General features: G+C 52.1%; 5 protein-coding genes and 1 non-coding gene across 6 annotated transcripts; 2 read left to right on the top strand and 4 right to left on the bottom strand.

The window, feature by feature from the left end:
- Nucleotides 1–1,349: 1,349 nt before the first annotated feature.
- On the bottom strand, nt 1,350–3,007 carry J4E79_009331 (uncharacterized protein; the record flags this gene model as incomplete). Its single annotated transcript, XM_049358177.1, has 2 exons — nt 1,350–2,855; nt 2,906–3,007. The coding sequence occupies 2 exons, from the start codon at nt 3,005–3,007 to the stop codon at nt 1,350–1,352; spliced, it is 1,608 nt and encodes a 535-aa protein (XP_049207393.1).
- Nucleotides 3,008–4,036: 1,029 nt separating this feature from the next.
- J4E79_009330 (uncharacterized protein) lies at nt 4,037–5,708 on the bottom strand (the record flags this gene model as incomplete). The annotated part of the gene is made up of 3 exons (XM_049358176.1): nt 4,037–4,423; nt 4,483–5,628; nt 5,694–5,708. 3 exons carry the CDS (start codon nt 5,706–5,708, stop codon nt 4,037–4,039), a joined length of 1,548 nt encoding a protein of 515 aa, XP_049207392.1.
- A 676-nt stretch (nt 5,709–6,384) lies between these two features.
- On the bottom strand, nt 6,385–7,338 carry J4E79_009329 (uncharacterized protein; the record flags this gene model as incomplete). Its single annotated transcript, XM_049358175.1, has 2 exons — nt 6,385–6,591; nt 7,132–7,338. 2 exons carry the CDS (start codon nt 7,336–7,338, stop codon nt 6,385–6,387), a joined length of 414 nt encoding a protein of 137 aa, XP_049207391.1.
- Nucleotides 7,339–8,837: 1,499 nt separating this feature from the next.
- J4E79_009328 lies at nt 8,838–8,936 on the top strand. The gene has a single exon. It is a non-coding gene; the product is annotated as a tRNA-Asp (tRNA).
- A 623-nt stretch (nt 8,937–9,559) lies between these two features.
- Nucleotides 9,560–11,053, top strand: J4E79_009327 (uncharacterized protein; the record flags this gene model as incomplete). The annotated part of the gene is made up of 2 exons (XM_049358174.1): nt 9,560–9,842; nt 10,068–11,053. The coding sequence occupies 2 exons, from the start codon at nt 9,560–9,562 to the stop codon at nt 11,051–11,053; spliced, it is 1,269 nt and encodes a 422-aa protein (XP_049207390.1).
- Nucleotides 11,054–15,942: 4,889 nt separating this feature from the next.
- Nucleotides 15,943–17,422, bottom strand: J4E79_009326 (uncharacterized protein; the record flags this gene model as incomplete). Its single annotated transcript, XM_049358173.1, has 2 exons — nt 15,943–17,056; nt 17,196–17,422. The coding sequence occupies 2 exons, from the start codon at nt 17,420–17,422 to the stop codon at nt 15,943–15,945; spliced, it is 1,341 nt and encodes a 446-aa protein (XP_049207389.1).
- Between the last annotated feature and the right edge of the window lie 6,131 nt (nt 17,423–23,553).

Genomic DNA, 23,553 nt, shown 5'->3' with positions numbered 1-23,553 from the left:
GAACGGGAAGAAAATATGAGTGTACACCAAAATCCGAATCCTGACCAGTCATGTCCTCTTCTCCCGTTTCTGCTCACGGTATCCGTCTTGAACCTGGGCAGAGGCTCTCCATGGCCTTTCCTGGTCTTTCACAGGAACTTGTTACACAACTACACCACGGCTGGACACAATCATTCTTCAACAATCGCCTCAGAGCTTCTACTTCATACCCTCGGCCTAAAGGTCTGCCATGCCAAAAAATGCGACGTTGTCTTGGATGAGTGCGCAACAAAAGAAAAGACTGGGCTTATGATGTCTGCGTTTCTCTTCCCGCTTCTGAAATGTACGTAAGCACCGGAAAGCCGCTACTCGTACTCTACATGGCTGCGCAAATTGGTCCCGCAATCTCGTCATACTGCAACGCTACGAGTAGACATAAAAGCCGCCCGCCTGCCGCTCCAAGTCCTTTACTTCACGCACTCGATCTTTCTATCCAAATTACCCCAAAACCGCTGTCCAAGAGCGTCATGAAGCTCACTCCAAAATGCATGCACCTTCGTTGATGTCTTCGCCTGCCTGTCTTCCCGCGAAGTGCAAAGCACCACACATCAAGAACAATGGCTTCCACAACACACTCACACTTTGTTATGATTATGAAACTCCAGTTGCCAATCAATGTCTTCTCACTACCGCTACTGCTCTCTTCCTCCTTCAAACTCACCAGCTGGTCCGCAACACCAAAAATACTTTTGGCGCATTACATGGCTGTGCACCAAAAGTCCTGGATAACTCAGATATGTTCTTGCTCGCCTCTCATATCGAGAAGTTTCAAAAGAACAACAGCTTTTGTTTGACGGCCGGCACATGTTTCCAAGCTGTTTTATGAATCCAACATCCCACTTGCGAAATTGGATTTCTAAATACTCATGTGCTCGCCAGTCCTGTTCTCCAGGGGCCCTGAGACGTGTATCTGTACCGCCTGGCGGGTACGAGGCTGTCTGGGTTCTTATATGAAGCTGCTCTTGTTGCTGTGACTGTCGAATTGGTACTGATTGTTGGGGTGCAAAGCGATGTCGGGAAGAACAGATATTTAGCTGCCGAAGGGTAAATACATACTCATTCACGTCTGCTACCCATTCGTTCCTCGTTCTCCCTCATTTCTAGTTCTTCATCCCATTATTTACGTCCCAAAATTCGGTGGCTAGTGGTGTCCAAGGCGCGCATCCCTTTTCGTCGCATAGCATTGTTATGCCAGACCCGCCATATTTCATTCGAAGATAGTTCTGATAAAGCACAGTACTGGGCAAATACGGTTGTCTCATGACCAGCTGACATCAGTGCGCATTTCCAGCGGTCGGTTCCTTCCTACATCAGCTTGTTGGGCACAGAACGTGGCCTGCGATATCCTCCTTCTTGACTGCTACCGCCACGACCTCAGTACGGTGCTGGCCGCGGAACGGTAAGGTCATTGTTCCACGTAAGTAGTAGTAGCGAGGCCACTGATGACCATGGAAGTCCTCGACCATATCAAGGTAGCCCGGGGGGACTGTGGGACTGGTAGTATAAACCTCGACGTGCGAACTTCGCGCTACTAGGTATCGTAGGACCTCGGTTGCCAATTGAGAGTATTGTACCGCGTGTTCGACTGGATTGTCGAATTCAATATTCTCCTCCAGTGCTAGCAAATGCGTAAAGCGCAAGCTGCGTAGCAGAGGAAAGCGGGCTATCACGTCCAAAGTCTTTGCAAAGTTTTCCTCCCGAGGAAACAGAAACGGTACGCCACGGGTCATAGACCTGATATCGATAGCAGCGACATGGATACCCAGCTCCTCTATCTTTGGACACCCAACTAGAAGTGTCTCGAGCTCGGTAGCCGTGTAGCAATGGTTCCTGGCTTCGGATAGCGGAAGGCGATGTGGACGATACAACGGATCCAAGTGGAGAAGTTGTAGAGTTTGTCCGTGTAGACATATATTCTCCACATTGACATGCTGAGGATTTCGAGTCGCGACGAACAGCCTCTCCAGGCCTGAAAAGCATCCGATAAACTGGTCTAAGAACTTGACTAAGTCTGGTTCTTCGGAAGATTGTATCAAACACAGCGACTTCAAAGCGAAGCTGTCCAGTGCGGAGTATTCAATGCTCAAATGCTCTAAAAAGGACGAGACATTGATACAGTATCTTATCTCAAGATCTGCGAGACACTGGAGATCAGTGATCTTCCCCAGATGGTAAGGGCCATCGAATAGGTTGATGTACGACAGGCGAAGGTGTCGAAGCCTCAGAGGTATGAAAGTACTAGGATATTTCCACCTTTTGAGCGAAGCCAGCTGTCCGAATTTGGGATTGGATCGATTGGACTCGATGTAGGGTGCAACATTAAGGGTCTCCAAAGCTGGTGTGTTGAGAAGCCACGCACTAAAGTCGTCGTCGTTGGCGGGTGTAATGGTCAATTTTCGAAGCTTTTGCAAGTTGCCTACGAGGAAACGAGAGTCCGGACAGCCATAGCCATGCTTCTTTGCAGGCTGCTGATACGCAAGCTCTTCAATCAGATTTTGAGAGCGAATCAAGAGGCCCAAGGTGCTGGGGTCCACAGTCGGTAGCTCCACGGTGCGTAATGTGTTTTGGGCAAGGACGGTGATCAGCTGCAGCACCTTCTCGGAAACCTCGGAAACCTCGGAAACCTCGGAATACAGGATAATCTTAAGATTCTTGACGTTATCGAGAAATCCGTCAGGTGGGGATAAGAGTAGCGCGTCGAAATTGCGACCTCGTTCCTGGAGATGGGAGCTGAAAGTCTTCCAGAGCACAGTCGAACTAGACTTTCGCCATCGTTTGTTGGCCAGTCCAAGGTTCTTGAGCGCTCGGCCTGGCAACTGCGTCTACATTAGCACTATGGAAGTATTCGATCTTGCTGATGGTTTACCAGTTCGCAAATCTGCAGCCGCAGCTCTTGTGGCAGCTTTCCAATGTAACCTTGCACACTAGGTACTAGGGCCATGTCGAGTTCGCCCAATGCTTGCGGCATTTTGGGTGATGAATTCGCTGGTTATGTTGCAGTCCAGGGTAGAGTCGTGTGGTCAGTTGATCAGTCGATGAGTAGTAGAGCCAGTTCGGGTGAGGTTCTTATTCGATAGATGCGCGCGTTGGTCCCTGCACCGGCAGGAGCGTGGAATGAGTGAAACTGAAGTCAGCCACAAAGGGCTGCGGCGTGAGCAACGTGAGTAAGTTCCCATTCACTGACGACATGATCAATCAGTTGTAGGTTGCATACCCAGGTCAGTGAAGGCGTTGCAGTCACTGCTTCATGTAGTTCCAGTCGGGCCCAAGGTAAAACGCGTCCGAAAGACATCATGATGGAAGTACTTGCCAGCACTGCATCAAGCGACCAATATCTGGTCATACTATTCCTCAATGAGCCTCATGAACAGCTGTTGGAAGCACCACTGCCCATCTCCTGGTAGCGTTCGAGGTACGTCAGGTTAGCGGGTACCGAAGGCTAAACGGGACGCGTCGCGAGACATAAAAATCACGCTACGATGGTAAACCTGGGGACGCCATATGACTAAGACAAGAAGTATCTACAGATTTGCGGGAACTGAGGAGAGTTGGCGGTAAGGCGACTGTATGGTGCGAGATGATGGTGGACGAAAAGGCGTCTCGGGGGCTCGGAGATTGACTTCAGCAAGCACCCGTGCGCCACGCTATCCATATTTGGAAAAGCACGACGCGTGATGTCATCGCGAGCTGTTCGCCCAATACTCATCACGATATTTCGCGCATTTCGCAGGATTTGAGGAATGGACATGGAAATTGTGGTATTGAAACGTTTTGGTACTATCCTCCTAGCTGTATAGTAACACGCGTTATCTGCTACACTCTAGAAGGACACAGGATACGCCCATAACTCTCCCGAACACTAGGTGCGCGACAAAGAAACTCGGGTTTCCTGAAATGTATCGACCATACTAGGCCAAAGGATGCATTGTCTTCCATCTCATGGCTCTGCCACCATAACACACCGCGAATATCCCCCGGCCACTTTGTCTCCAGCCGCTTACTTCCAGAAAAGCATATCCTCATGTTGCCCTTGTCCTAGCATGGGAACAGCAAGAGCGCGCGAAACCTGCTTTCCTCCGCGCTTTGCTACTGTCAGTATTCCGCGACGGTAGGAGAAATCGGGAAATGAATGCCCATTCATGTCCATGAAGCCTGCCGACGAGTATGTATCTTCTGGCCAGTAGCCCGGACCAAAGGCAAGAATCTCGATAGACGATTTGTGGTCCGCAAAAAACTCCATGATGACATTGGCTACTTGTTGATAGCGGAGTTGATGTTTGTGGATGTTGTAGTCATATATCTCCTCCTCGTCCTCATTTTGTACTTGAAACAAAGGATGGGTAATACGGAGGTTGCGGAGGTTGCGTAGCCGGGTGAGAGGTAGCTATGATGAAGTCAGTGTGTCATTCACGGCCAATGTTGGCGTCATCGTGGAGCACCTACTAAAAGATCGGAAACTTTCACATCCTCCTGTAAACCTCGTCCAGTATCGTGCACATTGAAAGTATCATATGCAGTATAGTTTACAAGGTCCCAATCAACAAGATTAAGACTGAGCGCTTCAATGTGCGGACAACTTGCCACGAGCCTCTCAAGCTCTTCAGGCGTATAACGTTCGACGTTTCCCGTATAGAGACCTCTGTAGTCGTGAAGATTGGGGAAGTGATCAATGTGCAGGTAGCGCAGAGATTCTCCATGGCGGCAGATGCTAGCAATAGACGGGCGCATGGCCTTGATTGTGGTGATGCAGAGAGTCTCGAGTGTCGGAACGGCTTCAAGAAAGTATTCGATCTCGGTGTTAAATGGCTTCTCTCTTCCCAGGACGCTCAATTGTCGGAAGATGACTGAGTTGAGTGCGGGCTTGTCGCATTTGAGAAACTCATCGGCGAGGCACTGTACGGTGCGCGGCATATCCGAACAGTTACTCAGAAGCAGACTTTGTAGGCTACTCAGGTTGGTCATACCGCCGAAGCAATCTTCTTGCTTTTCGATGAAAGCAGAGTGGATCTCGATATTGCGTAGATCCAAGAGCACTTCCAGTTTTGGCATACTCCAGGAGTAGGGTCTTCCGTTATGTGCATCTTGAGCCTTGGGTTTGATTGCGAGTCTTCGGAGAACGGGAGTGAAAGCCAAACATTTGGCATCGGCATGGCATTCTGCTTCTTGTGGTAGAAGTGTCAAATCTTCCAGCTTGTCTAAATTTCCTTTGAGTAGCTTGTCGTGCAAAGTCGTTGAAGGAAACGAAAGTTCCGATAGCTGGGATTGAGTTTTGAGTATAAGACCAACCATACGTTCGTCAAAATTTAGCGTGGTCGTGAACGCTCGAAGGCTGTTTCGAGGTAGCGCGCACAGAAGCTCAAGAAAACGAATTGAGATATCCGCAGTGGTGGGGAAATGACCTTCCTCATAATTGTGTCCGTGAATATCCAGGTCCTTGATCATGTCTAAGATATCATCCGAACGAAGTAGCGCATCTATCGTGCTGCCCTCCCAGAGATTGGTAGTGAAGGTGTTCCAAAGTACTGTGCCAGCCACAGAACTCCATGCTTTGTTGACCAGACGAGCATGTTTTTGATCATCTTGCGGAAGCTGTATTTCCGTTAGCAATTGCACGTCACATCGCACAAAGACAGGAAGCGTTTATGGCTGCTTACAAGTTCGCAGATCATGTGTCTCAGCTCAGTCGGCAAGAGCTTGGTATGGTCGAGCATGGCAGGCGCCGACATCGTAGGAGCTTGATACGCTTGTCGGGTGCGCGGTTTGCAAGGAAATGTATGGTAGAAAGTAGCCCAGTTATGTGAGTAGAGATAAGATCAGTTCTCTGGAGGTAAAGAAGTCAGGGGAACGAGCAACGCTACTTCTACATGTGCAGGTCCGTTTTCACCAGGCAACGGACGTGCACAGGTCTGCTGTTGAACGCATTGACTTCTTGCTCCGGTGAAAGTACCGAGTCTTGACGGACAACGAAAGCCGCTCCACAGGAGGGCGCTCAAGGCGCCCTCTGTCCAAGGCCTTAGCTAGGACACTACGCGGCGTTGAAGACTGCACTTCGAGATTCCAGCAGTGAAGTCATCAATACCGTTATCTCTCTAACTGCTGTACTTTATGATCAGTGTCAAGATTTATGGATGCTGCCCGGTTTTGATCTCGAATGTTGAAAGGAAAGATCGATTGGGGAGCTGTGGCAACACTGGACGCGCTGGCACCAGGCGCTCACTTCACAATCTTCCATCGATAGTACGGGTCTAAACTGCAGAAAAAACGTGCGCATTCCAGATGTAATGAAACTGTTGATAGAATTGCGATACCTTGCTTCGTTCAAAAGCGTATCAGCATGCTCTTCACTCAAGTCTTGCTGTAAACCAGGAAATGGTCAAACAGCTGTCGGTCGTCAAAGTATCCTCCGTGCGCCGTAGTCGCCGTCGGCGTCACAATCTCGGTAAAGTCATTTCCTAGGAGCGCTTTGACTTGCGCACGAACTTGGTCGAGAAGTTCAATATCCAGTATCTCGCCAGCAAAGTCATCAAGATGGAAGAGCTCAATTTCGAGCGTCTGGAGGTCAGTGCACACCCGGATGAATTGACTGTAGGGGAAATGCACTTTGACACGAAATTTCACCCCGCGGTACTGCATGTCGTCGCGTCTAAAGCCGATACTGGGGATTGCAAGAGCGACTTTGAGCGAGTGGGCTTGCGGTGCATTTCCTACGTGATTAACGAGCAATCGAAGCCACTCTTTCTTATCTATTGCGAATGCAACATATATTATACCATCGTCTCAGTGAATGATGGAGAACGTATGGACTGGACGTTGGAATGGTAGGCGAGCGAATGATATGGAGTTGGCAAATTTGGGGCTCATAATCATCGTGTCTGGTGAATCTAGTTGATGATGGTCAATGTCGTCATAGTCTATTGGCCAGAGGTTCCAATGCGCCTGTTTCCGGAATACATCAATAGCTTCGTCTAGGAATATTTTACTCGTCAACAGCCAGATAGGTAAACAGGCGTGTTGATCTGGACGCCACGGAGGGTCTTCGTATCTGGCTGCGTACCAAGCCTCCCGAGTTGTCAAGTCGCTTTCGTCCAATACCGTTCCATCGTAGTAAGCAAGGATACCAGTCTGACTTTGTGTATGATAGGCTGCGATGCGGTTGTTCATCTTCCAGAGTTCGTCATAGACCATGTTGCGAAGTTCTGGCGGAAGTTCCAAGAACTCCAATATCATATCCGGGCTTGTCGCGCGAGCTCGAGCTTTGAGATTCGCTCTCTTGCCTCTATTCCCTTTGCTCTTCTCCATGTGAGAATACCAGCGGAAGTTGTACTTCGACTGAGGCATGCAAGAACAGGCTACTATTGCGAGGTAATCGCAACCGCTTTATACAGCTCACGGGGGGTTTGGCGTCAACGCAGCAAGCGGACAAACCTTGAAAAGTATAGTCACGAGGACCGCAGGCCGGATGAGATGTTTCTCACACGCTCTGGGCTGTGTCTGTTCCATTGAAATGCTTGCATGTGTTCTCAGTGCGATGTCCACGTTTCGTGACCGAGCGCATTGGATGTCTGAAGCATCGGGCAAGCCATCGACGCAACACCAGGCTGTGTTCTGAAAGCCTTATGGTTGCTCCTCTACTTCTCTTTGTATGTATTGCGGATCGTGAGGCGCAAGTGATCTACGTGGTTGGGGGTCATCGGACTGCGAAGGACGAGTAGAGGGGCCGAGGCTTTCGAGGTTGTACTGCGATGCGACATTAACTTTCACCAATGCAAGCTGCAGTCCCACGCCGCCCGCGAACTATGTTGCTACAAGTCTTCTCCGACCTTCTTGTACGATGCATGTCTTAATTGTGGCGTTCTGCGCGTGGGTATTCAGCCCGTTCCAGGGTTAAGACGACCGGTGTCGTGATGAGCGATAAGGATCCTGGTGGTTGTGTTGCGCGCAGAAAATGGTGCATATTGTCCACGAAGCGTGTACACCACGGTGCGCCGAAATTGTGTAGGCTGCGTGTAGGTGTGAAGTACCTTGGAAGGTTGAGCAAGGGTGTGGCTAGACGTGAGAGATCGCTGGGCGCGCGAGCAGCCCAGGATGTTAAGTGCCAGATTACATAAGACGGGAAGATCGTCATCTCGCAACCTCACTTCTCCCACCAAAGGTTCTTCGTGAGCGCTGCTTACAAGTACTTCAATTCTTCTGGTCTCTTCACAGTAAGATAAAGCGAACACTTTTCGATATACTAACGGGCACGATCAGTCTGTGATAGGGGAATCTCCAGACCTTCTAAGCTCATGCTGAATAAGTCTGCAGACGTTCGTGCGTAATCATCGTACCGATTATGCCCAAAGTCATGCACTCAGTAGTCGGATTCCCACATGTGCGACGAGAACCAAGAGTGGAACCTGGGTCGGTGGTAGATCGCGTACTCTAATGCGTTCCCTGTTAAGCATGTAACCTTGGAATGTTCAGGCTGAGATCAGGGTGTAGCATCATCATCTTCCAAGATACTGCCTAGGTACCGACGATTCGCTGCGCAGCCTTCTCAGATAAGCAAGCGCCCAAATCAACATATCGTTGCATTGGATGTGAGCAATCGCTCCTGCGATTCCAGGAAGAGTTGGATAGCCCCACCAGTAATCTGTTCCGCCACAATCTCGACCCCACTGTCCAAAAATTCTCATTGCAGTGTCCCGCCGGCCACCACCCTCCAACTGCGCTGTCGATTTGAAGGTCTGTTACCTCGCTCGCGTCGCATGACGGCGATATATTTGGGTAAAATGCTCACTCTTTCATCAATACAACAATCTTCAATAGTATAGTGGTCAGTATTTCCGCTTGTCATCTGGGCCTTCTGGCTCTTGACAATTACGCGGGAGACCTGGGTTCAATTCCCAGTTGGAGAGCTTTCAGTCGACTTTATTTTTGCCGTTTTTTTTTTCTTCGCTCATACTCTTTCCCTCTGAGCCCGCGGTTAAGACACACCTACGGGCAGCAGCCATTTCTTTTTGCAAAATTACTACATGTGATAGACACCTACAAGACTATGGCTAGCCAGCTACTCCCCCGGCACCGTGCTAACGCTTGGGGCGCGCTCCTGCGCGTCAAGCCCTTTCACATGGGGATAGTGAAAACCACAACGCCGCTCTCACGGTGATATCGCACTACCGAGCCTTGGCATTACGCTTGGTCGTCCAACCGCCCTCGCCCTCACGGTTGCATACTTTCGATAGTTCAAAACATCGCGGACACCTCGCGGTCCACGCAGATTACCGGCGCCCACCGACACCTTGATCAAGGCATAATCCGAAAACCCTGGAGCCTACATCGACGCCGGAGACTCAGATTCACTTGTTCAATCGTAGTGTAGTCTGCAGACCTGTTTAGGCTCCTACAAGACATGGCGACAGATCACATCGGCCGACTGCCCGCGGAGCTCAAATGCGCAGTCGTGCGCTATCTGGTCCTCAAAGATCGGCAAGCGGTCTCGCTCATAAACAGAGCTTGGGCCGTCGTAGTGATGCCCATAATGTGGGAGATCTTCACCACCGACCTACTCGTCAAGACTGGTCCGGGCTCACGAAATGTACTCGGTTTGGCATCCCCATCCTCGAATATCGTCAAGCATGTCCGCAAAATCGACCTTCTGGACCGACCAAATGCTTTTAAAGAAGCGGACCAACTGCCACAATTCCTGGCTGCCATCCCTCGCGGTCAACTATGCGGCTTCAATAGCAGAAGTGGCGTGCCTATCAGTACGCTCGAGCTCCTACTCCAGATACACCCGAAGCTCGAACATTTCATCATCCCTGGTACCCAGATGTCGCAGATATTACAATCGCCGTGGACTGGTTCATCCTTATCAGGCCTCACCGGGATGGTAGTCTCTATAAATACTCTTACCCCACGAGAGTTTCGGGAGCTATGGGTGCGATGTCCTAAGCTGACGCATATCCATATGAGTCAGAGCGAAACTGTCATGTCGACGTCAGTGAGCTTGCAGGAGGGTCATTTCGGGGCCGATACAACATCTGCAGTCTCGCAAGGTGGATCAGACACGACCCAGTCGGACATGGTCAGCCTTCAATTAATCGGCCTTTACATCAGTTCCCTCACCCTTCCTGCGACTTTCGGCACCATGTTTCAGCGGATAGACATCATTGCCCTCACTGAGCTCGTCCTTAATTATACTGGACGCGTCGCTGAGTTGCTGGAAGCTATGTGCTCTGAATTCCAGAAGCGAGAACCCTCTCTGAGGAAGCTGCGACTTCTCCTGGTGAATGAAGTCGCGTCAAATGACGTCCTCTCACAACTAAAGTTGTTTCTACTCTCTTTCCACGGACTGCGCCAGCTACATTACCAGTGCGGCAATTGCGTCAAGGTCGATGTCGATGGCATCATCAACCACGGGGAGACAATCACGGACCTACTCATCGTCAACGGAGGTGTCCACCGACAAGATGCCACCAAATGTATGAGCGCGGAAGATCTGCGGAAGGTCGCTATCGCATGTCCAAACCTAAAACAACTATGCCTCAACCTATACGAGATCGATCCAGATACTCCAGAAGGTGACTTCCTCAGCCCAAAGTCTACTCTATCTTCAGAATCGACCGAGTTCGAGAACGCTTTGAGCGCTATTGCCAGCATGAAAGCACTACGGCTACTACGCTTGACGAACCCGCCCAACTATCGCAAAGCCTACCACCGCCAAGGGGAGTTCATGCGCTTCTTCCGCCGATCGCTTGAGAGCGGAGAGCAGCGCTACGCGTTCCAGGCCCGAGCGGACAGCCTCGTGCGATACATGGGTGATCGAAAATCCAACATGAGATTCCTAGCATTCTCTCCCATAGAGTCGCTGACAAAGGCTGCCATGGCGGACAAGAACGGACATTTCTGGCCGCACTATTTCTACTCCTGCGAGCGGATGAAGGGAAATCGAGGCACGGAAATCTCAATCGCGAGGGCGGTGAGGGACTGGAAGAGAGAGATGCCGGAGGCTACTATACTAAACGAGGGATGAGTTCGATCATCCTGGAGCCTACATTGGCCTTGATTCGACTATTTTGCATGTTTTCATCTCAGTGCAAGCTGCAGGTCTGTTCAGGAACTTCCGGGTATGAGGCGATGCAGCGACGAGCTTGCGCATACGCATGCAGTGTACAGTATTCGCGAGAGACGATCCAAGTCAAATACCTTCGCAATGTCAAATGCGCTCGAATGCATCACGATAGCTGTCAGAAACATTGCGCGTAAGTGTATTTAATTCGCCCGTGTAGTACCTCTTCTGATCTGTGGCTGCAGGTGGCGTTGCCTGTTGCCTGATGCCTGGAGTGAAACTGGTCTAGCGTAATGCATAAAGGCAAGTACAACTGCGTAATTCCCAGATGAACATCCCGCCTGCCTGTCCATATTCCCCCACCACCCGGCCACTCGCATTATGGCAAACCTCCTTGCGCTACCAGCAGAGATATTGCGCACAGTTTTGATTCACGCCGTCGACGTCCGAGGTCTCAAGCGAGGGTTACGATTGAGGCTGGTCAACAGTATGCAACAGCAATTAACGCGCAGCTGTAATGTAGCCTGCTAATTCTTCGGCAGAGGAGTTCTCTCAACAAGTGAAGGATGCGCTTCAAGAATCCGAGCTACTGGACGACGTACATGGATATCGCTTTGGCTTCTCCCACTCGCCCGAGTTTGTCGCCTTTTGGCAGACATTCCTCACCAACAAGATCATAGGGAAGAAATGGGCCCATGTGGACATATGCGAACGCATATATCGCGCCGCCGAGCGTCTTCGCCGGATTAGCCATCCCCAGGAAACGAACGAGAAAACACTGCACACGATCTTGCGACAATATATCCATGCCTTCTGTTGCAATCCAGTGCGCATATTGTCGAGAGCACGTTCTAAAGACCCAATTCAGTGTCGAATGTACGATCAAGTATGCCTTCTGGGGATGGCCATACTCAACGACTGTCCAGAGGGAATAGATTCTCTGCTCAATGACCCCATCTTGGACGAGATCATATCGCATTCTCTCAATCCCTGGTCCAATCCGTGTGGGACGCGTGAAAATGGACGATTTACAATAGACTGTAAACAGGACCTTGCCTCTCTTGCCGCTGAGAACGGAAACACGGCGTTACTCGAAAAGGTTTTCCTGCATCCGAGTTTCCAACAACAGTCAATATATCATCGACAAGAAGCTGTTGAGGCTGCATTGAGAGGGGGCCATTTGGACGTAGTGAGGTTCATCATGGAGCCGCGTTGGGACTTGCCCGGAAAAGGGTCACATCGCACTTACAGTTTGAATCAGCATACACTGCTGTCCGGAGTCTTCAAAAGTCCGTCGGCCGATTTCGTCACTCAGCTCCTTGGCCTGATAGCCTCTCGTCCGATAAAAGCCCATGGTATCGAAGCCGTCCATCCTGGACACGACACACTCTTGTGCCTCGTCGCACGGAAGAGCCCGCAAAGAGTCGATGTGGCAGAACGACTTCTCGAGCAAGGAGCTTTACTTAAACAGAAGGCGCATGTCAGGAGACGAGGAGCTGAAGCCTCCTACACTGGTTCTGACAGTCCGCTTGAACAAGCCATCAAAGGTGGCAACAAGGACATCCTTCGCCTGCTTCTGAATCGTGGTGCAGATGCCAGGGTCCTTGACAACGACACTTTGGAAGTAGCTGTAAAACGAGGGCGTCTGGATATAGTGCGCATGTTGGTAGAGAACGGTACGCGTGTCACACCGCGGCTCCCATCGAGTGGTCGCAAGGAGCACTGGAGGTGGACAGAAGACAGGCTGATGGCGCACGCCGTGCTTACGGAGAACGAGGCACTGTGCCGATACCTGGTCGAACGTGGAGCTATCGTCAATGAACATGCCTTGTGGGCGGCTGCCGATGCATCGCTGGTATCAATGGTTCGATTTCTGGTCGACGTTGGGGCCGAGATCAATGAGCAGATGATCGAACGCGCGAAACGTTACAGTCATCGAGACGTTGCGGCCATACTGCAAGCCCATCACAACAGCACCTAAAGTTATCACCCTCCTTCCAGAAGCGCGTTCATCCGCTTCCACCTCCAACCACGTCTCGCGCGCCCGTGCCTCCGGCAAATGAACCGACCAAGCGAGAAAAGCGAAAAACGCACGCCCACCCCAGGAAACTTCCGCGTGCCAAAGGACCTACATCGGGCGCCGAACCCTGCTGGCGATTCAAAATTCAATAGCCCATCAACAAGACCGTCAAGACGCGTCGCGCGCACTGAAGTCCCTGCACAGCTTGTCAACTCAAAAGATTTCTCAACACGTAACTTTGGCGAAGAAAGCTATCGAAGAATAATTGATTTGCGCAGGGCGGTGAGAAGAGAGAAAAGGCACCAAGCGCGCAATGCCCTGGGGATATGTAATCGTCAGATCTGACATGTTAGCACCGACCGTGTCCGAGTTGAGGAACTGGGAACGACGCTGTTGGATACGTGCTGTCAACGAGATTCGAGAAGAGATGCGAACATGGGGATATCCTGGTTTGCGCTGGTGAGCCGCATGGTCCTGGTAAGAAAGTGGTGATTGTGGTCACGAGGCCCGATGTAGCTTTGACAATACGACGTATCCCTCCTTCTGTGGCGCTCGAACCTTGAACGCGCCTTTTCACCTAGCCAACGTACGTGACGGTGACGTTTTCCATCGCGCATCACGCGCTAGACCGCGGGATAGACGTTTAACTACCGCGGTGGTCTGTTACGGCTGTTGTTTCTCCTCTGTCCAACGGACCACACACACGGGTATCTCCAATTCAACTATATTTCCCGCCTTTCCTTCCCATCTCCCATAGCACATCACCCACTCACCCTCCCATCTCCCATCCCACCCCATCCATCCCATGCAATACCTTCATAATCACCCATCCATTTCCTTAGCATAGAGCCCGTTCCGCTTTACGCCCACCTCCGGAGCTAACCAGCGGCTGTTTCATGATTATCCCTGACCAGCACACACGGCACTAGCAGAAAGAACAGACCCATGATGGTCCCTGCGTCAAATTGATCAATGGAAAACTGACTCACGGGCTAACGACGTTTGTTTCGAAACTAGCTAGGGTAAGGCGACAGGCTGTAGCGAGTCTAGTGATGAGTGGGGAATTCGAGCGATGGGTGCTGGGTGCTGGGATAAATTGGTAGCTTGGTAAGCTTGGTACTTGGATGATGAGGATGATGAGGATGATGCTGTGATGGAGGGAGAGGTATCCTTGGGGTGATCATGGAAAAATTGCGATACGATGGTTAATGTTCTCGTGCGTGAATGTTTGACCGAGATGTTGTTGTGAAGGACGGTGGTGCGTAACTGGACTATTGCTTTCAAGATCATCACCACTATGCGTCGTTCTCGCATGAGATGGATGTTCTGTCCATGCTGACCATCCTCCACATCCCGAATCACACTCATCACCAAGACCCTCAAGATCACCAACTTCACATCTACATATCACATCCATCACACCTGCCAAACCCCCGAAGTCCCTCCGTCTTGTCCTTGTCCCACCTGTCTATCATTGATGCGATTTGCCCGCCAAACGCGGTGTTCGTATAGTCTCGTGACGCCGTATCCTCGCTCAATCCCGCTTTCCTCATCAATCTGTTACATAGGGCTGCATATTCCGATCTCAAGTAGATCTTCGATTTTGCGCTTGTGCGTGCAGGCATGTTTGATACAGAAACAGTGGAGAGAGATCAACATCAATAACATCCGCGGAGGAGACAAGGTGTACGATGACGAAATGATGGACAGGAGAGGTGAATATCGCAATTCCTCCTCCCACCTCCTAGCATGTTGAGAGGTGTGATGCGCGTCATTGCTATCGTCGCGTGTGTTGCCAGGTGGAGAACAGGGGGGCATGATTAGCATTGCATACATACGTGTAGTCTCACGTGTGCGGTGTGAGGTTGAATCCGGTGGTCTTGGTACCTAGGTATGTCGGGGGCTAGACTGTCTCGGTGTCTTTTCTGCGCATTCGTTGTCTGAGATAGCTAGGTATGAAGCACACCGACTTGCAGACTAGAAAATACGATGTGTTGTCGTCCAATAGTCTTCCATAGTCTAGTCGGTCAAACTAACGTATTGTCGCGTGTCACCAATCAACGCATGCAACCACATAGTCACGGCGCCGAAACCATCATAGTTGGAAAAGTCGTTGCAAAAATTGAACATTCTTATTGTGGCAGCTAGGGTAAAGTGCGTCACTGTGCGTGAGCGCTACTCCGATTCAACTCTTGTCCTGCCTCTCTCTGTCGCCGATCCCACTAGACATTTGCGCGTGCTTAACAAGAATTAACACACAATTCTCAACAAATCGAAAAAGGTATTTCCTCCACATTCGGGATATGCCAAAACAAGAACCAGAAAAAGATCCACCGCCTCAAAAAGGAGTCTCGGTTTCAGTGTGGCGAAGTAGAAAGAGAGAGAAAAAAAGGAAAGGAAGAAAAGTGAGAATGGTCATGAGACATGGTGTGTTTCAAGACGGCCTCAGCCACGCATAGCAAAACAGTTGCTTTGCCGAAAATGCCCATCATCCTTGAACTCATATGAACATAATCTCTCCAGAATAGACTCAAACTCAAGGTTTGAGAAGATGGTAAAAGGAAACAACATATGGAAATGGCGGTGCGTGCGTGTGTCTGGGTATAACCCTGCGGGTCCAAAATTAGACCGCTGGCGCTTTTTACAAAGACGTGTTGAAATCAAACATTGCGAATACGAAGGGGTAATAAGTTGCAGCGTTGAAAGCGAACCTGCATGGCTGAAGAATAATAGTGGTAAAGCGAGAGTGATGTTGCGCCGTAAAGATGAGAATAAGTTGCAAGTTTGTCGCTGAAATAGTAATTATCGAGATCAAAGCCGAGGCCGGGTATCATCATGAGTGAAATAGATCCCAAGCTCTTGCGCACAGTCCAATGAATTCTTCCTTCTTCTTGAGTTGAGTTTCTGGTGAGTCCCGTCCGGCTCCGAAGGGGCCGAGACGAGGTTGTTGGCGACCCAGCGGCGGGGTACCGTTGTCTTGTTCGTATTCGTCGCGGCCGCGTCTCCGTGAGCTGCCACTGCGGTGCAGATCAGGCCGCGATGGGTAGGCTGACTGTCCGTTCTTGGGCATTGGTGACGGGGGTGTTGGGGGCTGGTGGCCGCCGTAGTGGACTAGACGGGGCAGGAGATCTTCGCGGCCCCCGGATAGTTGTTGAACAGCCTCCTCTGCGGACTTGTACTCGCGGGGCCTTGAGGTTGGGGGCGGCTGTGTAAATTGTGGGGGCGGAAAGCTCGGTGAGGGCATTGGGGGCTGCACGTTGGAATGCGATGAGTGTCCGGGGCTGCCATGGTGGTAGGGGTTGCGCGCTGTTCCGAGGGGCTCTGGAAAGACGTCTGAGATGGGCGGTAACCGGTTGCTGGTCTGCTGTGCGGGGACGTGGTGGATGTGTGATGATTGCGACAGGTTGGATGGGCCATTGGCCAGCTGTCGCGAGGGAGGTGCGTTGCCGCGAAGACCCGTGAAGGTTTGGTTTATCGGCGCCGACTGGATTACACGGTCGCTCGAGAAAGTCTCATGCGAGGGAGGCGCGATGGAGAGACCCGGTGGTGGCCCCTTCCGGCGGGAGGTGGAAGGAGTCTTGATTGTGCGTCCAAAAGCACCGATCTCGGTGTTCCTTGTGTCCTCCATCTGGGGTGGTCCGCCCTTGCCGCCCTTCTGGCGCGCTTCGATGATCTGCCTTTGACGCTCTCTTACATCCAAGCTCCTTTGCAGCTGCTCGCGCATGCCGGGGTCCTGGGTGTGGAAGCCGGGCGAGAGGCAGGCCATGCCGACATCGTGCAGGTTGGCGCTGCCCTGGCCCGAGGGCCGAGCGGTGAGGGCACCGGAGGAGTGCACGATGTTGTGGTTGGCTAGGTTGAGGCGCTGGGGGCGGTGCCGGGTGGTGGCAGGCATGTCTGGCGACGTGGGCTCCTTCTTGACGACGATCTTGGGGGCTGGGCCGCGAGACCTGCGAGAGGAGGGACGGTTAGACATGAGGGACATGATGTCTCTGTGGGGAGGGGACATGGAGGTGGAGGTGGGAGAGGAGGCCGAAGGAGGACGGCATGACGAGGAAGAAGATCTGGAGGAAAGACTAAACGACGTACGAAAAAGGTGAGGGCTTGGTCTCGGCTCTGTGGTGTGCACCTGGACTGGAGGAGGTAGGTGAAGCATCCTGAGGTGGCAGCTGAGAGCGAGACTTGGGCGTCACTTGGTGGGGAGAGAGAGTCGAGGGCGCGATGGGAGCATATGTCCTCGAGGAGCCGACGCCGTCAGCGGGCGCCGGTGCCGCATGCTGGGCAGGGGCCGGGGGATTGGCGACAACGGTGGTCATGGTCGCGTGTGGGCGTCCGTGGGTTGCGGTGGGAGGGGCAGATAGATTGTAGGAGGGTGAGGTGGCAGGGTCTTGTAGGAAGTCCGCTACACGAAGCGTCGAGGGCTGCGGGCAGCCTGGGCGGGTTAGAGGCTGGTGCAACACTAAGCGGGCGCAGCCGGGGGGATGGGCGGGCGCGCGTTATGCACTGGGGCGGAGAGGGTAAAATAATTCGACGTAGGAGCAGCGCGCGCAGTCGGCGGAGAGAAGCAACAGCACAGCGCGCTCTTTTGGGGCGCGGGTGTGGAGGGGATAAAAATGGCCCGCACAGACGTGTGTTTGCACAGGGAGCCTTGGGTACAGCGGCTGGCATGCAGTAGACGACGTGCCTCCAGACGCCAGCCGGGGGGCGGTTGGCGTGGGCCGCCCTATCGCGAGCCTCGATGCCAGGCCCTCCATGCGCTGCAGCAGTTGGGGACGCCTAGGGCGAGCAGATGGTCGCGTCGTCTGCGGGAGCTCGCTGCACCAGACACACGCCACCCACCAACCCACTGTTTCGCATCCGCGGCCTGCCATCCATGGCGCCCACTGTTAAAATCTGCGCTGCTAACCTGCGACCGTCGTTTCCGCGACGATATTGTTGTCCATTCACACTATCCACCTCGTTCACACTATCCACCTCGTTCACACTATCATGCGCAGTTGTCGAGGCTGACTACTCCACCGCGCCGTCCCAGCTGCCCGTAACTCAGTGTTGTCACGACTGGCCAACACCAAATATTGGCAATGGGCCTGTAACGCGCTGCATGGCGCCCCCAGCCAATCGCACCCCCGCCAGCGCATGCCTGCCGACCGGCCCTAGACGAGCCTTCGACTTGTTTCACGCCGGCGCATCAGCGGTTTGACCACGCTCAAAGCAGCTGCCATCGACACGGCCCGGAAAAGGATTAATTGGCCAGGAACATCGTTCATGGCCTCGCGTTTCAGCAAGGCCAACTCTCCAATAGCGCTAGCCGATGTTTGTTTCTCACAATCTCCCACCCTCGCCGTGTCGGGGCTGCCCTTAGTCATTCACCCACAACCAGGGTCTGGCGTCGGCATCTCTCACACGTGGCCGGCAACGTTCGCCCGGTCCTGGGATTGAGCGCTCCTTGCCTGTCACATGTCCTCCCAATCCTGGCCTCTCCTGGCTCCAAATGCGCCTTCCTCTCAAGGCCTGTCTGCGCCTTCCTCACCACGGCCTGTCGCTCCTTCCTGACTGACTCATCTCTCACAAAGAGCCCACTCACCAGAGCCGCAACTCTGAAACATACACTCTCCGTTGCCACAGCTCCCACGCCCACCACCGGAGTCACATCCTACAAAGTATTCTCCGACCGTTGCGCAGAAACTGCCTCAATGCCGTGTCTATCTAGACCCTCGATTCTGCCGCTATCCTCCAGCCATGCTTCGGCTAGCACTGTCCGTCGCGTTTCGTCGCCGACCACCACATTCCCGTAAAATGCCAATCATTTCTTTGTTCTCCATCACGGCAAGACCCTGATATGTCGCCAAGTGCATTACACATGCTCATCTCATCAGTGACACTCTTTTCTCTCGCTACTCTCCGCTCCGCTCAGCCGCCGGTCTTTCTGAATTCTTCCACATCCCCAGTCGATAGGTCGATCAGGTACCGACTCGACACCCCTCCAGGATAATTTCCAGCAGTCCATCCGCATCCGGTAATCACACCATCGCTTCTCCAATATGGAACCAGTGGGGCTTAACACCTGCTGCATCCAACCGAGCGACCGGGATAGGGCTGTCTGTCGCACTCCGTCCAATCAAGCAAAGGATCGCCCAGGGCTCTATTTTGGGCAGTGATCGTATTACCTCTAGCCATGCTGCACTCTAGCACGCGTGCCATTACCCTGCCCTTGGGAATGAGCAATTACTGCCATCTGTTGGGACAAGTCTCACATAAACGCTCTTGGCACCCTGTCCAGAGGTACTTGATTCACGCTCGGGAATGAAGCCGACGCTCTATTCTTGTGGCGTAGAGCAGTGAACAGGTCGAGTGAAGTGACAGTACCTTCGGCAAATGACATGCTTCACGGCCCGCACACAACGTGTACAGCCTGCAAACTGCATGCGGCACAGAAACCTTGCCAGCGCACCTTCGCCCCTTGCTATTTCTCTCATCACAATGCCCGACTACGCTGCCCCAGATGCAGCCCGCACGACAATACCCGTGTGCGACCTTCTTCGCTGGGTAATTGCGTCAACGCAGATCTGCCGTCCCACGTTTCCCCTTCACGTTCACGCACCCGCTTCAAGCCGAATGCACCCGTTGCGGCGAGCATCTGTCGTTGTACCAATACTTGGTCGGCTTCCGTAGTCGTACCGAGGTGGGCAGCGCTATGCAGTTGGACGGTTTGGGATTGAATTGCATGAGCATCGCCGTACGGGTGGCTTGGTAGATGTGTGTTTGATCTGCGGCGTAGATCATGTTCTGTCGTGCGCCTTGAACAAAAGCAACCTCGACGAGGCTTGCCACTGAGTCACCACCAGTGGCTCACTATCACAATGGCGATCAGGGTCTTTGGCGTTCGTCAGAGTCTATTCCCAACTGGCGGTTTCATCGGAGGCAGATCGCGCGAGAACTTAGATCACCCTTTCGATGCCTACGCGCGCACGAACGACAAGACTTCGGAGATTTTGCTTCGAACGGTTATTGTGCGACGGTAACATGTCACTACGGTGTCTGCAGTGCTACTACTACTACCCAGCATTGTAGGTATCCTCCGAATGGACGTGTCGATGATACACAGCAGATCGCCTGCAGGATCGCCCTCGTCATAGTGTTCGCTCTACGTACGCACTCCGCTCACAACATGGACGCTCCGGTGGAACGAGCATCGCGGGCGAGAAGACTACACGAACGCAACTCCCAAAGCGGCACCGAGTGGCCGACCCGAAGACCTTGGACTCACTCAACGAACCGTTCAGGAGTAGGCGGGACGCGGCACTCGGGAGATCACCGCGCAAGCGACCGCTCAACAGACGTTGTAGCGTTATTGTCGTCATTGTCCACCTGGAGGCTGACGGTTTAGCTAGCGTATGCGTAGTTCACTCCGCTCCGTATCACTGCGTATACCCATCTTGACACCGTGCGACGGACGCTAGTCTACCCCCTTCGGAGTTGCGCGTCGTCGAGATGCCTATGGCAATGCTACGACATGCTTCGGAGAGGATGCTCGGTTCGCGTGTTAAAAGCGCGCCTGTGTCGCGTCGTAACCTCCAACACGACGCCGAGTACATTAAGGTCCTCTTTGTGTGACTTCAAAGTAGAGCTGTTTAGTAGTGTAGGGATGATGGGCATCCCAGTACAAAGAGATGAAGGTATCCGCGCAATTCCCCATGGTGACGAATTCAAGGTAAAGACACATCAAAGCTTAGACTATCACCGCCAGTCGTAGACTTTTCGCCCTTTGTCAGTGTATGATTACTACTCACTCCCCTATCGGACGGGAATGAACCCAAATCTCGGACCTTACTCCGCTGTCTAGTGTGAAAAGCTAACAAGGTGGAATACACGATATTAAGAGCTGGTAGCATGGAATTCTGTAACAGGACATTACACTTTAAGCGCACCGCGTAGCCTCTTCATGTAGCAAGTACCTACTACTAATAAAACAAGGACCGGATAGGAACCTTAGTAGATGAGGTGAAGCGGATAGATCAAGCTTACACTTCATCTTCGACCGAGAGGAATCTGCTCATTACATCAATTTGCTTTAGTCAACGGTAACAACGAGAGAAGACTAAAATGCACTTGATATCCGAGGAAGAGAAACCTTGTTGTCTAGATCTGCACTACATGGTTCGGTGAGGCATAAGAGGTCACTTCAAGCCGTGTATGATACCACTCTATTCGCTAGCAATTAGCTTTCTTACCGCTCCAACGCTTTGGACCTTCTTGCCAACATTCATTTCAGATTTGTAAACACGAATAAGGTCCTTGTGTCCACTCTGTTCGGCGCGTACGAACACGTAAAGCGGAGGTTGCAAGATAGTAAGTATACTAGATTGCAATATCAACTTCGATCCATGTACACCTCCATCAAATTTCTTCGACGACATCTCGATATTGCACGTTCTCTCCTCTCTTTTCCACTAACGACTTCGAGACCCTGTTCAACCTTCTTAAGCAACGAGCCCATAGCCCATGGCCCGTGGCTCGGATCCGACACCAGCAATCAATAGCTTTCGACAAATTGCCTCATGTGGTGACTGCGCCACCTGATGGACAAATCCTTCGGATCCGACACAACCTCGTCAAGCAACAGGGCCCATGACCTATGGCTCGGATCCGACACCAGCAATCAACAGCTTCCACTAGATTGCCTCTTGTGGACCGCGCCAACCAACGGACAAAGGCTTCGGATCCGACACCAGCAATCGACGGATCTCGACAAACTGCCTCAGGTAGTGACTGCGCCACCTAGCGGAGATATCCTTCGGATCCGACAGCTGGGTTCGGACAAACTACTCGAAGGTGGATACCATTGATGTCTGCTCAGGGTAATTTTGCACGGCGATTAAAATACTGGAGGAGGAAGAGGGGATTGTGCTGCCGGCGTGGGATGGAGATGGGGATGTCGCATGTTGTGTTGTATTAGTAGGTTAAGTATGGTTATGATGTCGGCTTGTGAAAGCTAGACGATTTTGGGGTTGAGATCTAGAAATTCCTTTCGCAGAGATGTCAAAGATTGTTGAACGCGACTATAGAGTACCAAGACGGCGGAGGGCCTGTTGTCTGGTGGACTTGATCCCTATAGAAGCTATACTACTACAGCCGGGTCTATTCCAGCCCGTTCTGACCTCAAGATCTGAGTTATGGAAACTATACAAAGCTCCAGAAACCGTAAAGTTACAAAAGTCTTAGTACAAAGGGTGAGTTTGTCGCACGTTGATTCTCGGTATGTACAGGCGACAACGAGGGCGACGGTGACTGTTTTGAACTGCTAGTAAGCCCACATTAATTGACCCACGTCTTAATACTCTGCAAGTGCTAGTATAAAAGGTGGTAATAACAAACGGGGCTGGTACGCTCGAAGCACTGGTGTGTTGAGGGATGGCGGGTGTGGTCTCGCAAGCCTGTCACTTTTGCTCTGACGGCCAGGCACAAGGCTTGATTGTCCGTAAGTGGAATATGTTGTTTTGTCTTTTCTTCACGATATGAGCTACCTGGGCATGTTGAGGTTTCAAAGAACAAGGCTGGTGTTGTGCACATGGGTACGGAAGCAACGAGGGGGTTGGTGCACACTACCTTTCGCGCATCGCGAGTACGAGGTCAGTACATTCTTCTTCGAACACTCCAAGCTCCAGAAAGAGTAACAGCACGCGATGTCATGTGCGACCCGCATTAGCACAATGCGGGGTGCTGGCATCTTCCTGGCTGCTGATAGGTAGGCATCGGCGACCAGGCTGCGACGGGGCGGCTCGAGCAGTGCTCGGCCAAGGCAGAAAGGAAGAGGTTGGGATTTAGGCGATGAGTTGGCATTCACGGTGTGCTTTGAAGTTGAAACTAATTGAGTAGTTTTGTGAGTTTTTGTAACTACAATGCCGGGTTTGATGGGGGACTGCCTGTCAGGGTGCAGGAAAAGCACTCCATGAGTGCGCAGAGACCGGCGCAGCGGTGAGGCTGGAGTATCACAAGTCTTTGCAAAAGCAAAAAGCACCATAGTTGCCCTGCGTCGAGCACATCGTTTCGTGATTGGAGCGCATTCCGTCCTCGTCTGGATGCGGACGGGCAATCTGAACGAGATGAGCAGCGCAGGATCGCGCAAACCCCCAAATCTTCAGTGACTGGCTGAGAAGCCATCGAAGACAAGAAATAGCCCGTCCCAAAGAACTGACAGAACTACTGTTCACGAATCTATTGCCTACCTTGGCCAGAACACGCCTGGCAGCCCGCATCTCCACAAGTCAAACGTCACACTTACCTAATCCCCGTACCCCTACGCATGCCATCCCTCTAAAACACGCACACCACACCCAGCCCCCCCTTTCCCAACACAGCGCGTATCGCAGACACGCATCATCCAAAAGCGAAATGACATGCAACACCAATGCCCGTCCAAAACCTGCATTGGCAGTGTGGATGAAAA

The sequence above is a fragment of the Alternaria viburni genome (assembly GCF_023758015.1).
Source record: "Alternaria viburni strain BMP 2772 chromosome Unknown scaffold_24, whole genome shotgun sequence".
Taxonomy (NCBI): Eukaryota; Fungi; Ascomycota; class Dothideomycetes; order Pleosporales; family Pleosporaceae; genus Alternaria; species Alternaria viburni.
Note: the sequence above shows the minus strand (reverse complement) of the source record. Positions and strands in the feature narration are given on the sequence as shown.